The sequence below is a fragment of the Orcinus orca genome, chromosome 14 (genome assembly GCF_937001465.1).
Source record: "Orcinus orca chromosome 14, mOrcOrc1.1, whole genome shotgun sequence".
Classification (NCBI taxonomy): domain Eukaryota; kingdom Metazoa; phylum Chordata; class Mammalia; order Artiodactyla; family Delphinidae; genus Orcinus; species Orcinus orca.
In genome coordinates this window covers 43018522-43033900 of record NC_064572.1, presented here as the reverse complement: position 1 = coordinate 43033900, position 15379 = coordinate 43018522, and the positions used below count along the sequence as shown (strand labels likewise).

Genomic DNA, 15379 nt, shown 5'->3' with positions numbered 1-15379 from the left:
TGGGTGAAGCTGGTTTGTCAGGAATGAGGCCAGAACCGGGCATCTCGTTCATTCCTCCCACGAAGGTCTGTCGAATGCCTGCTATTTGCCCACATGGCTCTAGCTGCTGGGGATACAGCAGCGAACAAAACAGCAAAGATCCCTTATGGAACTTACCTTCTAGTGATGGGAAATACAAGAAACAAGACAAATCAGTAAAAAGAGTAAGCAAAACGGTGCAAAGTGCTCAAGAGAAGGGCAATAGAAAATGTTGGGGAGGGGAGGAAGGGTGCAAGTTGAAATTGTAGACAGGGAGTCAATGCCTGTCTTAAGTCCCAGTTTTTTCATCGTCCACAATGCCACACAACCTGGCTGGGCTGAGCAGACGCATGGCAAGCTGGGAAGGATCTGAGCACAAGCGGGGCAGTCCTGGGGTCTTATTCTTGTACTGCTTCTCCAGAACCCATGGTCTTAGGAAAGTCAGCTGACCTCTTGGAGTTCAGTTTCTTCCATAGTAAAATGGGAATTAAGTATCTACCTCCTTTGGGACTTCTCTGGTGGCGCAGTGGTTGGGAGTCTGCCTGCCAATGCAGGGGACACGGGTTTGAGCCCTGGCCTGGGAAGATCCCACCTGCCGTGGAGCAACTAAGCCCGTGTGCCACAACTACTGAGCCTGTGCTCTAGAGCCCACGTGCTGCAACTACGGAGCCCACACACCACAACTACTGAAGCCTGTGCACCCAGAGCCTGTGCTCCACAACAAGAGAAGCCACTGTAGTGAGAAGCCCGCACACTGCAACAAAGAGTAGCCCCCGCTCGCCGCAACTAGAGAAAGCCCGCGCGCAATGAAGACCCAACACAGCCAAAATTTAAAAACAATCAATTAATTAATTAATTTTTAAAAGTATCTACCGCCTGGGCATATCATGTGGATTAAATGACATAACATACATCATTGCATGGTGTGGAGTCTCAGATTCCAACCCCATGAGGTGCCCTCTCCTGTCCCACATGGGACGCAGCCCTTCTAATTAATCTTCTTCCCCCACGTGGGACGGCAGGAGAGGGGGGCTCCCCAAAGCTTCAGCCCCCTTCTGGGCACAGCCTCCCGGTGGGCAAATTGTAGCCCCACGCAGCTCCCAAAGGGGCCTGGCCTGCAGGGCTCCTGACCTCCTTCACGGAGGGTGGGGCCTCCAAGCCTCACTGTAGAAATGGGGGTGCTTCTTTGTTGCCTCTGTGGAGCACTGCTGCTTCCTTCCAGATGCAGAGGAAACGGCTCAGAGGGTCCATCTCCTCTCCTCCAGCCCACTTTTCCTGCTGCAGCCAGAGGCCCCCTGGAAGGGTTTCTTGGAGCCGGCCCTCCAGGGCCCTGGTCTGAACTCCTTTCCTTCGATGCCTTCCTATGTCTCCATCTCAGAGGCCCACCTCCCCACTAAGTCTGCCCCACCTGGGCCTTGGAGCAGCCTAGACACTACAGCTCAGGACCACCTTCTCCCCAGCACTGCCCTCCCTGTCTGAATCACCAGCTCCTGCTGGACTCTGAGGCTCAGCTCACATCCCCACCCCCCAGGAGGCCTCCAGGGGTACCCTCCTCCCCTACCCACAGGTCTGACTTGGGCATGCCCCCCGACGTGCCCAGCACCCTGGCGCAGGCCTCTGTTCTGCATCTGTCGCACTGCACCCTAATCATCTCACACCCTGAACAAGGACTATGTTCGACTCACACACTGGGTCGAACTCACTGTGCCCCCAGCAGGGCCTGGCACACAGTCTGGCACAGCACAGGTGCCCAGGGAGGCCAAGAAATGAATGAATATACCTCTGGCTGTGGAGAATGGGTGGGAGGTGGGGGGAGTGGGAGAGAGAGGGACAGGTGTGGGCTGGGCCAGGGGGGACATGCAGCTGCCTCGGGCAAGGTGGGAGCCTGCCGTGGAGATGGAGAGGGGATGCGGAGTCTGCGGGTGTTTGGATGGCTGGCTCGCTGCTGGCTGAGACCCCCACCAGCTCCTTCCCACCCACAAGCCTGAGCTCTGTGACCGAGGCCCCAGAGGAGGGGTTGGAAACTGCAGGTCAAGTGAACAAATCTTGAAAGTGAGGTGGAAACCACTCAAAAGAACTGCAGTGACTTGAAAGAAATTCCAACAAAGGGCTTTCACACAGCCTGGCTTGTGTTACAGCAGAGTGTATGACCTGAGGTTTGCATTGTTAGGAATAAGGACAAATGTGGATAAACAGCATAGGTACTGAAACTCAACATGCATCAGATAATAAACGGTACCCAGAACTCTCCCAGTCTTCACAATGTCTCAAGCCTTAAGGTTTTGTGCATGCTCACTTCCTGAGAGTTAAGGGGTGTGTGTGCGTGTATGTGTGCATGTATGCGTTGTTTCGTTTTCCCATTTTCACGTATTCAGAACGTGAAGAACCAGGGACCAGGTGTTGGTTGAATTATTGGTCCCAATTCCGCCGCCCCTGTAGGATTATACACTCACTCATGACCTCCCCGTTGGCCATATGCACACCTCACCCCTTAACTTTGGGCTTGGCCGTCTACTTGTATTGGCCGAGGGGACATTAGTGGAAGCAAGCCAAGCAGAGGCTTGAGTGTGCTTGGGTATTTGGACTTGTCCTGCTGTGCTCTTGGCGTAACCATGAGAGAAGCATGACCGGGCAGCCCAACAGTCCTGAGAGAGAAAGCAACCTTGGAGCCAAGCCCAGCCCAACCCCAGCCAACCCACAGGCCCATGACTGAGACACAGGGGCTCTGCATTGTTGGCCACTGAAACTTCGTCACTTAACAACAGTTGACTAATCTGGATCATGCTCATAGTACTGTTTACTCTGTGATGACACTGCCGGGCACATGCTGGCCATTTCCCACATGTCTTCCCATACAATCCTGACAACATCCCTCAGACACAGGTGTCACCATCTCCATGTTTGCAGAGAAGTACGCCGGGACTCAGAGAGCTAGAGCAATTTGCCCAGGCTCAGGGCCAGTATGTGAAAGCGCCAAGATCCCAGTCCAGGTCTGTCTGCCTCCAAAGCCCGTGCTGGGTGCCAGACTTGCTTCCACATGGAGCGAGAGTTACGGTGACGGGAGCAGAGCCCTCACTCTTGAAAATGTCAGAAACACTTGATGCCATTCGTCACCATACCCTGCCATTAGCAAAGCGCATCATTTCACGACATTACTTCCTTTAAGCACGTCCTGGGGGCGGGTTGACTTTTTCCAATTATGACTGAGCTGTTCATCCTCAAACGCCCAAGGAGACGGCCCTGCGGACAACTGTGACCAGTCTTTTCGGGGGGAAGGCCCCGTGAGCCATCTCAGCCTCACGACCGCGTGCTGGACGCCCTTGTTCCAAACCACCTGTTAACTGTGAGAAGTCATGTGCCGGGAGAGATGGTGGCGCTCGCGGAAGTACTCGTGGCAAACGGGGCACGTGAGGGCCTCTTCTCTCGGCCTCTTAGAATGCAGGTCGGGCCCCACGTGCTCCTTTTTGTGGTGGGACCGCATGTGGAAGACCAGGTCGGAGGTCAGGCGGAAGGAGAGGTTGCACTTGGCGCACCAGTTCTGGGTGGACAGGCCCAGGGAGGTGAGCGTGGGGGGCAGCAGGGCCCAAGAGGCGGTGGAGGAGCACGACGGAGGTGTGGGCACCTGGGCCGTGGCATGCTTGAGCCACAGCATGGGGTCACCCAGGAAAGTGCCACAGAGAGGAGCATTTGGTGCCACCCTTTGCAGGCTCCAGAAATCACCCACCAAAAGCTTGGAGTTGGAAAGTCGACCCCAGCAACTGACATCCACTGTGTTGATGAGTCCCAGCAGCTCCCCCAGGGTGTCTACGGGTCCGCCTGCCTGGAAGACGGAGGCTGGCCCCGGTCTCCCTGCTGGACTCCTGGTTGGCTTACTGAAGGCACTTCTCTGCTCCCCGTGGGCCCCACTGGGCCCCACTGAGAAGCAGGTGATGCTAGCCGGGTCCCTGGGGTGGTCCAGGGTCAGCTGCTGGGGGCCCGGCTGGCCTGCAGGGCCACTGTGCACCCTCTCCTGGGCCTGCCTGCCCCCAAGCCTCTTCTTGAGCCGAGGCACCTCCATGAAGGCGCTCTGCCCCTGTTCCCAGCAAGCCTTCCGGGGCCTCAGCTTTCCCAGCCTGAACTTGCCCGGGGCTGCTGACAGCGCCATCTCGGCACAGGCCTCATCCCGGCCACCGCTGCCCGGGGCAGCCTCAGAGCCCAGGCAGTTTGTTTTCTCCAGCAGCACTGGCTTGCAGCCCCAGCCCTGCTCGGGTTCACTAAGCCGCCATCTGTTTTCAGCTGAAGGGCTCCGCAGAGCTCCCTTCCCGGCAGCCATGGGGACCGCAGGGCCTGGACCAGCTGAGCAAGGTGGATGCTCCAACAGCTGTCAGTCTCTGAGGCTTCTGGGCCCGGGGAGGGGCTGTGAGATTGAAGGGCTCCCCTGGTGCTTGGGTCGACACACTCGGACCACGGGGCTCTGCAGAGAGAGGAAGCAAAAGGCAGTGAGAAGTGTGCTCTCCACTCAGGGAGGAGCACGCAGGTTGTAGGAACTTATAGAAAGCCTTCTCTCACCTGGGACCTTGGTGTCTCAGGGCAAGTGCTGGTAGGAGCATGAACTCGGGGCAGACAAGTGTCCCTGTGAGTCCAGGCTCGGCCAGTCCTCAGCTGTGTGATATTAGACAAGCAGCCCTTCTAATTAATCTTCTTGGCTAACTTGGCAAGAGACAGTTTTTGTCCTTTGCATCCAAAGAACCCTGACTACTACAGATGCAGCAACTCACCCTGACTCAGAGGACAATGCTTTCACCTCCAGGACTCCATCGGGGGCGGGGGGGAAAGACCACAGCGCACAACGCTCCCACCCAGAGGCCAGGCTCAGTACTGCCCCCCATATGTCAACCTCCAGGCAGCAGCTGCTATCCTTTAACAGCGGCACAAGGCTTCTACCAGTCAGTCTGACTTGGTTGACAACTCTAATATGTTTGCACCCTGATTTAAAGCAGTTTTTGTTCCTTGCTGCTCAGTATGCTAATTTTTCTCCCAAATCATCAGAAATGTCAAGACACTACAAGCACTTGGAGACAGGAGCTGCTGCAGCACAGGTGACCAGAGGGTAAAAGCTGGACAGTAACATCCAGACATGGCGGGTTGGGTCTGGAGCTGTTCCTGTTCCCTGCTCCCACACCTGGGGGCAGCCATCTCTCCACCAGGCCCTGCCCCTGCACCAAGTGTGGGTCTCCCTCTCCACTCTCCTGAAGTGACCACAATTGTTCTTCACAAATTCATACACTTGCTTCTCCTCTGCTCACCTGTCAACTGTCAAATGCCCTCTTGTGAGGCATTGAAAAAGACTTTTGGGCACTAACAGGTGAATCAGCTTCTGTTTTGCCCTTGAGGCGCTCACGGCTGCAGGGGAGACACACAATGGCCATAAGTGAGGGTGGTACCCAGGAGGAAAGGGAGCCATCAGCCCTTCTGGGAAGACGTTCATCCCTGCCCTTCCCTGATCTGCTCCACCAGCAAGTTCTTTAGGCTTGCAAGCCCATCTTCAAGCGCTCCCTCAGCTTGTGAGAGGTTTGCTGGACCACACTCAGCTGAGTGTTCCGAGTTGTCATCATTAACAAATATGTCTCCTGAGCCCAGGAGGACCGTGAGGAGGGGACAGCTCCGCTCCTTCCTCACAGGAACATCACTTGAGCTCATCTTAGCTCCTTCCTCTTGCCCTGCCTCCTGCCCCACCTGGAAAAGGAAGCACAGGTGCCTGCCCTCCTTCTCACTATCTTGGCAACAGGAGTCTGTGACACATGTTTTGCATATGTCACCTCCTTCCATCTTCAGCACACATGGAGGGTCATCACCCTCTTTCACAGATGAAGAGGACCCAAGTCCTGCAATACTAAGCATCCTGCCCCATGTCGCCTGCAAGGATGAGGCGCAGCTGGGATTGAAACCCAAGTGTGTGTCGCCAAGCCTGCTTTGGTTGCACTGGCCATGTCGCCCTCCCAGAGCCCCCAGAGGTGAACACCAAGTCAACCATGTGACCCAAACACCAAATGAGGGCATGTTGAGGGTTTAGGTCTCCTTTTCCTGCCTCCTCTCCGACTTCTCCCAAACTTTTACCCCATCAAAAAGTCAAATTCTTTGTCTAACCTCTGAGCTTTAAACAGCTCCTGAGGAAACACATGCCAGACCTACCTTTCAGCCCATTCCTATGTGAGCCTGGTCTCGAGCTTTGTCAACCTGTAAGGACTTACAAGACTGGCCACCAGGGAGAGCTGAGCCTCTCGTAACATCCTTTCCAAACTGAGTCCTCAAAGGGGATGCCACTGACATCAGAGATCAGTGCCCACCAATGTTTCTTGAAGAGGAAGAGACAGTCACATCACTCCACCAGCTGACCCTGAGATGTCCTTCCCACCTCTCTCAGCCTCGAATTCCCATCACCTGGGATTGGGCTTAATTATCTCCACAGTCCTTTCCAGATGTACCAGTGTCCTCCAGTCCCCTCAATAGCCTCAGTTCATTCTGGGCTCTCACCCCCTGACACGATTTACTCATCCCAGCTGGGATGAAGCCACTTCTCCCCCTTTGTCAAAGAATAACTGGTCTGCCTGAAGCCCTAATGCTGAGCTCACAAAGACACACACACACACAGGCACACTCATACCCTCACACACTTTCACAACACATACACACTCACAATCTCATATACACATACACTCACATACATACAGTCACACACACTCAAACACATACACATACTATCACACACTCAAATGCACACACACCATCACACAAACTCCCCCTTTCTCTCGCTCTCTCACTCTCTGTCTCTCACTGTTCTCCAGATGACAGTTTAGAACCACCTGATGTATCCCACGCCCGGGCAGGAGGCTGCCCTGCTGACCCTGGTCCGGCTGCACCCCTGCAGCCCTCTGCACACAGCCCCGCTGCACTACCCTCACAGCTTAGGCAACCTTGTCCAACCACAGCCATGTAGACCCCATTGACAGAACCGTCCAGAGTGCCCTGAGCCACAGATGGGACAACCTTCTCAGGGGCAAAATTTGGAACATATGGTCTTACTTCAGGATGGAATGTTTGCTTCATTTATAAAGGATGCTTCATGATATAAATATGCAACTCACCACTTATTGACTATGTAAGCGTCTACATGCCAGAGATGCCAAGAGCTTAACGCACCTTATTTCATGGAGTTTTCACAACAACCATGTGAGGAAATTTGCAGGTCTCAACCCAAATGTGTTCATCTCCAACCTGCAAGTGCTATAGTGCTAAACTCTGTGCTCCTCCAGCTTGTTGCAGATCTGGCCAACTGCCGAATCCGCCCCAAATCGCTTCTGTCAATGCTACCGTCCAAATCTTAATAATGATAATGAGAACAAGGACGAGGAGGAAGAAAAGGAGGAGACCGAGGTACTGACCTGCCAGGGGACCCCAGCATGCTGCCCGCGCTCCCTGAGGGCCACCACTCTCACATGCACCAGCGCTGCTGGGTAAGGTCACTCAGGCAAACGCAAAGAATGTCCTACCAAACTCCATCTGGGGCCCCATCTAACCTCAGTCCACTCCATCTGCGGCCATCACCAGATGGAAGTCTTTCAGATGGAAGATGATGTGAGTCTGCCATGGCTTGTTCCTGGGGAGCCCTGCCAGCTCTTTTTTTTTTTTTTTTTTTTTTTTTTGCGGTACGCGGGCCTCTCACTGTCGTGGCCTCTCCCGTTGCGGAGCACAGGCTCCGGACGCGCAGGCTCAGTGGCCATGGCTCACGGGCCCAGCCGCTCCGCGGCACGTGGGATCCTCCCGGACCGGGGCACGAACCCGTGTCCCCTGCATCGGCAGGCGGACTCCCAACCACTGCGCCACCAGGGAAGCGCCGCCCTGCCCGCTCTTAATGCTCATCTCCTCTCGTCGAGAGATCGCAGGCTCTCTCCCAGGGTCAACGTCAGACTTTGAGCCTCATCCAGCTCCAGGCTACATGCACCTCTGCCATGGTCCTCAACTCCTCTCAGGTGACCTCTGCAGATGTGTGGGTCACTCCTGGCCCTGGACAGTGAGTTCTGGGTCAGGAGACCACATGCACAGCTGCTCAGGGCTGCCTCTGTCCCCCTTTCCTACATGGACCTACCAACGCCCTTTGCAACTGGAGGCTGGTTCTCTGTCCAGACAATCGCTGGGCAAAGCAGAGCTGCTCCCTCCTCTTTCTTCCTCCACAGACACCAGCGGTTCTGGCAGCGAGTGGATCTATGCAGCCCTTGTTCTTTTGCTCCCATCCAGTATTAAAAGACCTTTGCTGTCCTCCAGTCCCCTCAATAGCCTCAGTTCATTCTGGGCTCTCACCCCCTGACACGATTTACTCATCCTTGTCGCTCTATTGTGTGTGTCCTGAGAAGGGACTCTTCTTGTCTTCCTTGGTTCTTTCAGTCTGAGCTCAGCAAGACAACCCTCTGAGTCACACAGACATCCTTCAGTACCACCCACAGTCTTCCTATTGAAAGAACCTGATTTCAATTCCAGGCTCTGAACCTTTTCCCAGCCCTCAGATGATCTTGGCAACCTTCTGAAACTGAGCTCCCCAAGCCAACAGGGTGTCTGACCATGTCCCATCTTCCCTGTCGATGGGGATACTTCCGCCTCGGGGTTCAGTCCTCCTGGGCCACCAACCATGATTCTACTGACCAAAACATGAAGTTCTCTGAGAAATGATACCTCACCCACCCCATAGCATAAAAGCACTTGTTTCTCTGTTTATTATCTATTCCTAGAAAACAGGAATCATTGCTTCATCTGAGAAGCACGGGCCACATTCTACCTTCCTGTTCATGTTCTAACCAGGCCGTCCCAGGAACCTTCCAGCCTCACATCCACATCGAGGTTAAGTGTGTGGGTTCTAGGGTCAGAATGCCTGGATCAAATACAGCTCTGCTCTTACCAATCACATGACCTTGGGCAAGGTGCTGATCTTCTCCCTGCCTCTGTTTTCTCATCATGGATCACCTTGGTGCCCACCTCATCAGGTGTTTGTGAAGATTAAATGGATTAACATGTCTAGAGTGCTAAAGAGCCTGGCTCAATAAATGACAGGTAGCATCAATTTATTATCGCACTAGTTCTGAAGGTTAGAGACAGCCTCAGGGTTGCCTACCCTCCATTCATGCCCCTCCAGGGACCAGTGCACAAGAGTGTTTAACAAGTGACCAAATGGCCTGGGCAGTTTTCTCCTTCCCCCTCCCTTTACAGAAGAACTCTTTGCAAACAACTGAACGACAGTATGTTACTGAGATGTCTGCAGATACTTACCACCCCAAGTCAGCTGGTCAGCCTCCAGCTGTCCCAAGCTGCAGCTCAGAAATTAGGTCTTATTTAGTGACACCATCTACACCAACAGTGCCTTCCTGCACTGCCTTCCTCTTCAGCTAAAACAAGTGAGAACAGAAAAAAATCTCCTGTGCCCCAATTCTTTGGTTTCCCCAGACTCTGGAGATGCTTCTCACACCTTTTTGGAAGATTTCTAAGGATAATTAATCATCCATCTACCTCTTCTACATGTGGACTGTGAGGTGCTGTGTTTTCCTGAAAAGGAAAACACACATGTTTTCTAGACATCCTCCTAGCCCTAGAACCCTGAGAAAACGAAAAATTGCAGAGTTGTCCAGGCCTTCCTGGAGGCTGGCTGGTGGTGCCACGAGGTGGGAAAGAGGACTTCCCAGGCAGCCCTCGAAGGCTCCATGTTCATCTATGCCCACATCCCCCTAGCAGCAATGCCTGCTATGTCCAAGCAAAACCAAATGCAGGATTCTCAGGATGTAACCAGCTCCCAGGCCCACTGTGGGGTCAGCTGTGGCCCTAACACCACTTGGCCACATGGACCAATTCCTGTGGCAGCCTTCAGAGGAAAAGGCCATGGTTTGTACAATAGACTACTCAGCCAGACTCTACAATAGCATCATTAGCTAGAAAGAAGAGATGCAGCCTATTGAAGAAGGAAAAAAAAATCTAAAAGCACTGCAGCTCAAGACTTAGCCTTGAATCCAAAAAAAAAGAAAAAAGATGTGAGCATCTGTTTTAAAGAAAAGTTGTCACCTATTTTTTGAAAAAGATATCTGCTAAGCAAAGCAGGCATGATGGTTCTAAATCATTGGAAAAGCATTCCCTCCCCCTCCCCTCCCAAAATTCTAATACATGGGAAGTCAGTGGTTAAATGATGTGAAAGACAATTTAACTCTTCAATCCAGAGAACAGTCTCCCAAATCATGCTTATACCTATGAATGTGTCCAACGTTCTTTGATACAAAGTGGAAAAAAATTTCTTTCAATAAACACACTGAAATCCTCTTCCATCATTTTTAATTTTTGTTCAATTCTGTGTGATTTATCCATTGACAAATTTCCTTTTGCATATCAACCAAAAAGTTAAATAAGCTGAATTATCACTAAAAATCATAACAAACTCAAAGGACAGGTTAGATTAATTATAAGAACAAAAAGCTTCAAGTGTTGAGCAGTAATTAGCAGCTTTAAAACCAAACAAGTTTTCTTTTTCCAGCTTAATATATATATATTATGTATGTGCGTGTTTGAACATACAGTTATACATGACATAAGAATATCATCAAATAATGAAATCATGTCTCTCTGATAAGATATTTTTAAGAAGCAAAAAATTGCTTTGCTATTTAATACTTTCTACTTTATTTCTCACAAATGAACCAGATTTGTTTTTCTGTATTTCTTCACTTAGTATGTATCTAAGACAATCTTTGATATGATGATGAAACATTTTCACTGTGTACACAAAAACATTAATTTCCAAATACCACAATAATTGTTATAAAAAGTCTGAATCAGTTAACAGTAATTATGGAACCTAATTTTTGCACACCACCAGCATTGACAAGTATATACTTTAGAAATTTATAGTTAATTTCTTATTTCAACTCTCACCCAAATGTTTCACATGCAAAGCCCTGGCCTATTGTCTTCCCACAACTGCTCTCTGAGTCCCACCCTCATTCTCCCCACCAACCTAGCCTTGCACTGCCTCCACAGAAGGATGGTGTGGGGCCCCATGTTCCCTAAATGATCCTGCAAGATTTAGCTTCCTGGTGCTGTCTGTGTCTGTAACTAAAGGCAAAATGCCAAGAAAAGGATTCATTCAAAGCCTTGTCTCTAAAGCCAAGTATTTCTTTCAGCTCACCCTGAAAACTCAGAGATTTACAACTTGATCCTTCATGTATTTTTCCCACAACAGGCACTGAACAGGTTACATGCCCAGATCTTTGGATATAATCTGTTGGAGAAAGGATCTGGGGCAAATGCATCATTATTACCCTCGTGCCCAGTACAAGCCCTGGCTGAGAATAATGGAGCGGCACAGGGTGGGTGAATGGAAGAATTAAAAGAATTGCAGCCCAAAAAAGTTGACCTAGCAGAAAAAACAAAAATCCAAGGTGGAATTCTTGATGGGGGGAAGGAAAAAGGGAAGAAGTGGGGAGGAGAGAGAGAGAGAGGGAGAGAAGAAAAAACAGAGAAAGGGAAAGACAGGGGACACAAGTAATAAAAAGATTGGTAGGAAAAAGTGAGACAGATGAGAGAAAAATACAGAAGAGGCAAGGAGACAAAAGACAGAGGCAGAGGGCAGGGACAGGAGTAGCAAGGGAGGAAAAAAAAAAAAGAAGGAGCGATGGAGAAAGCTGATGACAGAGGAAAGAGAAGAACCGGGCAGTCGAGGGCAGGACTGAGAACCTGCCCTGGGGAAAAGCCAGTAGAAATGAGATGACTCCCGACCCCCACGCCCACTCGCGGGTCCGTTCCGGGGGCAGGACAGCGCGTCTCACCTCGGCTCTCGCGCGGCGCTGGGCGCTGGGGACGCGCTGGCAGCCCCGGCCGCCTCCAGGTTGGGGCAGTGACACGCGGGTCGGAACTTGGCGCGCGAGCCCTGCGGGGCCGGTCAGACCCCGCCTTCCCGAGCTGCCCCCGCCTCTAGGGCGGGGCCTCGGGCACCGCCCCGTTCCTAGGGGTCCGCGGGCCTTAGGGGAGGGGCCTGTGAGTGGGCTGAACCCGCAGAAAGGGGCGCCTAGGAAACCCGCTTGCCGGGCACCACCCGGAGCAGATCTGGACGCCGGAATGCACGCCGGCTCCGCGCCCACTCGGCTGGGCCCAGCCCTCCCGCGAGTCCAGCTCCGCAAACCCCGGCCCGCCGTCCCCGCTGGTTCAGGCCTTGCCCCGCGCCTCCCAGGTGCGGGACTGAGGAGGGTGCCCTGGCGCGGACCTGCCTTTGGAGGTGGCCCTCGGGCCACGGCGGAGGCTGCACTTACCGCTGCTCACTCGCCCTGTGCGCCGCGACTTCTACCCTCTTGGGTCTCGGGGACCCGGGCAACAGCCTGGTTGTCAGTGCAGGTGTTCCGTGTCCTGCGACTGCGGATCCTCCGTGCTGCCCAGAGACCCCATCAGCGCGTTGGACTCTCCTTCCGCCTCCAGGCTGAGCGGCCACGAAAGCTCCATCTTTGTGGCGCACTGAGAAACTTCCAGACTTCACTGGAGCTGATCCTCGGCCTCTCAGCCTTTCCTGAGCCTCCTCAGTTCTGAAATGGCAGCATTGTGCCAAATAATGGTGAGTTCTGTGACTTCACAGAATGCAAAGGTGTCAGGGAACTTAACTACCCATGGAGGGTGGGACAGGTCAGGGCCTAAAGCGTGGGGACAGGAGGGAATGCCTTCTAAGTGACTACATTCATGCCAGGTCTTGGACTACCTAGGACATTTCCCTGTAGTGAGGGTGAGAGGAGATAGGAGTGGGGGCGGGTCTCAAGTAACCAGAATTGTTGCAGTGGCAGCCAGGTGTATGAGTCACATTGTTTGAGCCCAGAAGAGGGGCAGAGCAGGCTAGATAGGGGAAGAGAGAATCCTTGAGGGACTGAGAGGGAGCCCTGAGTCCCCGCTCCTTCCTTCCTTCCTTCAGTCACTCAGTAACTGTTCCGGATGCCCCTGAGAGGAGAGGGTGTGGAGACATAAGCAGACAAAGCTCTGTGCTTTTCCCAAAGGGTTGGGAGCATATACCACACAGATAAGATTGTAAAGGAACAAAATTATGATGAGTCTGAGGTGGGCAAAGTGAGATTCAGAACAGACAGTAAAGCTCTGAGTAACGGTCCCCAAAACAAAAATTTTCCTCTGTGAAGAGAACCCATTAATGAATATGGACATGAGAGATCAAATCCCAAATGTGCAGCTCACTCAGCCTTAGTGAAATTATAGATATTTAGGACAAACCTTGAAAATAATCTGTCCACTTAGAATCCTGTATCTAACTGAACTGTTGTTCAAGAGTGAACACAAAACAGAGATATTTTCGAGGTACAAAGCCTAAGTTGAACACCCTTACAAGCTTGGTGAAGGAACCACTAAAGAATGTATTTCAGAAGCAAGGAAACTGAACCCAGATGAAAGGACAGAGAGTCAAGAAACCATGACTGGAAGTCCAAGATCAAGGTGTCAGCGGGGTTGGTTTCTGATGAGACCTCTCTTCCTGGATTTCAGGTGGTGGCCACCTTCCTTCTGTGTCACCCACTGCCTTTTCACTGTGACTGTGTGAAGGACAGCACTGGTGTCTCTTCCTTTTCTTATGAGGACACTAGACCTATAGGATTAGGGCCTAATACTTATGACCTCACTTAACCTTAATCATATCCTGAAAGGCCTGATGTCCAAGTGCCTTAATCATATCCTGAAAGGCCTGACGTTAAGGATTAGGGCTCAATATATGAATTTGGGAGGAAGGGCACAATTCAGTCCATAGCATTCAGTAAATATTAAATAATTGTATCAGTAGTTTAAAGACTTTACACAAAGAAAACACCAGATATAGGAGATATCATACCAAATATTCAAGAAGCAGACGATTGTGATCACATTCAAAGTCTTCCCAAAGACAACATAAAACACTCCCAAGTGCATTTCAGGAGGCTAGACTTATGTAATATCAAATCCAGATAAGAGCAGCACAAAAATAGGAAATTACAGGCCAACCTCTCTCCTGAGCATAGGCAAAAAAAATCTAAACTAATACTAAATTCAATCAGCAGTGTTTAAAAAATATCATGGCCAATCTGGGTCTATTTACAATATGTTAATATTGTTTCAGATGCATTAATTTAATTAGCCATATTAATAGATTACTGGAGAAAAATATATACTTCTCACAAAATATACAGAAAATTTTAGATAAAATCCAGGACTTGTTCATGATATCTAGCACACCAAGAATATTAGTGAAATACCATTATCTGATAAAGGATTTCTACCAAAAGCTTTCAATAAATATCATTCTTTTAATTTTTATTTATTTATTTATTTTTGCCGTATGCGGGCCTCTCAACTGTCATGGCCTCTCCCGTTGCGGAGCACAGGCTCCGGACACGCAGGCTCAGCGGCCATGGCTCACGGGCCCAGCCACTCCGCTGCATGTGGGATCTTCCCGGACCGGGGCACGAACCCGTGTCCCCTGCATCGGCAGGCGGACGCTCAACCACTGCACCACCAGGGAAGCCCAATAAATATCATTCTTAATGGTGATGTGTTAGAGGCATTCTCTTTAAAATCAAAAATGCCTCCATCATAGCTCTACTTGTTGAAGAAGTAATCAAGACAGTGGTTGTTTTTTTTATTTTTATACTGACCCAATGGATTTTACAGTTAAATTTTTAGAATGAGAGAGCTTAGCAAGTTGAGTGAATATATCAACCAATAAATACATTTCTTCACAATACCAATAAACAGTTTAAAACTCTATTTCAAAATGCCATTTACACTAGCAGCAAAAATATAAGGTATTTAGAGAAGGCACTTACAAAAGAAGTGAAGCTCTTCATAGGGAAATATAAATGAAAAGCATTGAAAAAGACCTAAATAAATGAAGACAATGCCATGTTCACTGATACGAGGAGTCCTGATTGCAGATTCAAATCCCTCCAAATGTATCTGTATATATGTTGATATCATAAACAAACATCAAGAGGGTTTTGGTGGAGTGGAGACTTGAAGAGTTGATTCTAAAATTTGCATGACCGAGCAAATGGCCAACAATTACCCTAAGAAGAGTTAGGTGGGGTGATTTACCCTGTACTATCAAGGCTTGCTGTAGCACTCTGTGTATGTTAGGTTAGGTAACTGAACGCCGTGTGTATCAGGTTCTAGTGGGTTATCTTCTGTAACAAAACCCACCAAATCTAATCAGCTGAATGCACAAACTTTATTTCCCACTCGTATATCTCAGTGTCCCACATGTACATGTCCATCCCAGGTTCCCAAGAGGGAGCAGCACATCACAGTTACTCAGCTACCAGGGTGTTGGATTCACCTGAGT

At 50.7% G+C, this 15379-nt stretch overlaps 1 protein-coding gene across 2 annotated transcripts; it reads right to left on the bottom strand.

Moving 5' to 3' along the window:
- Window positions 1-221: 221 nt before the first annotated feature.
- On the bottom strand, window positions 222-12441 carry ZNF488 (zinc finger protein 488). 2 transcript variants are annotated; one of them, XM_049697168.1, is made up of 2 exons: window positions 12333-12441; window positions 222-4471 (listed from the first exon to the last, which is right to left on the bottom strand). In XM_049697168.1, exon 2 carries the CDS (start codon window positions 4328-4330, stop codon window positions 3356-3358), a length of 975 nt encoding a protein of 324 aa, XP_049553125.1. In that variant the 5' UTR covers window positions 4331-4471; window positions 12333-12441; the 3' UTR covers window positions 222-3355. The 2 variants fall into 2 exon arrangements, with proteins under 2 accessions (XP_049553125.1, XP_033273699.2); XM_033417808.2 differs by lacking the exon at window positions 12333-12441 and adding an exon at window positions 11853-11962.
- Between the last annotated feature and the right edge of the window lie 2938 nt (window positions 12442-15379).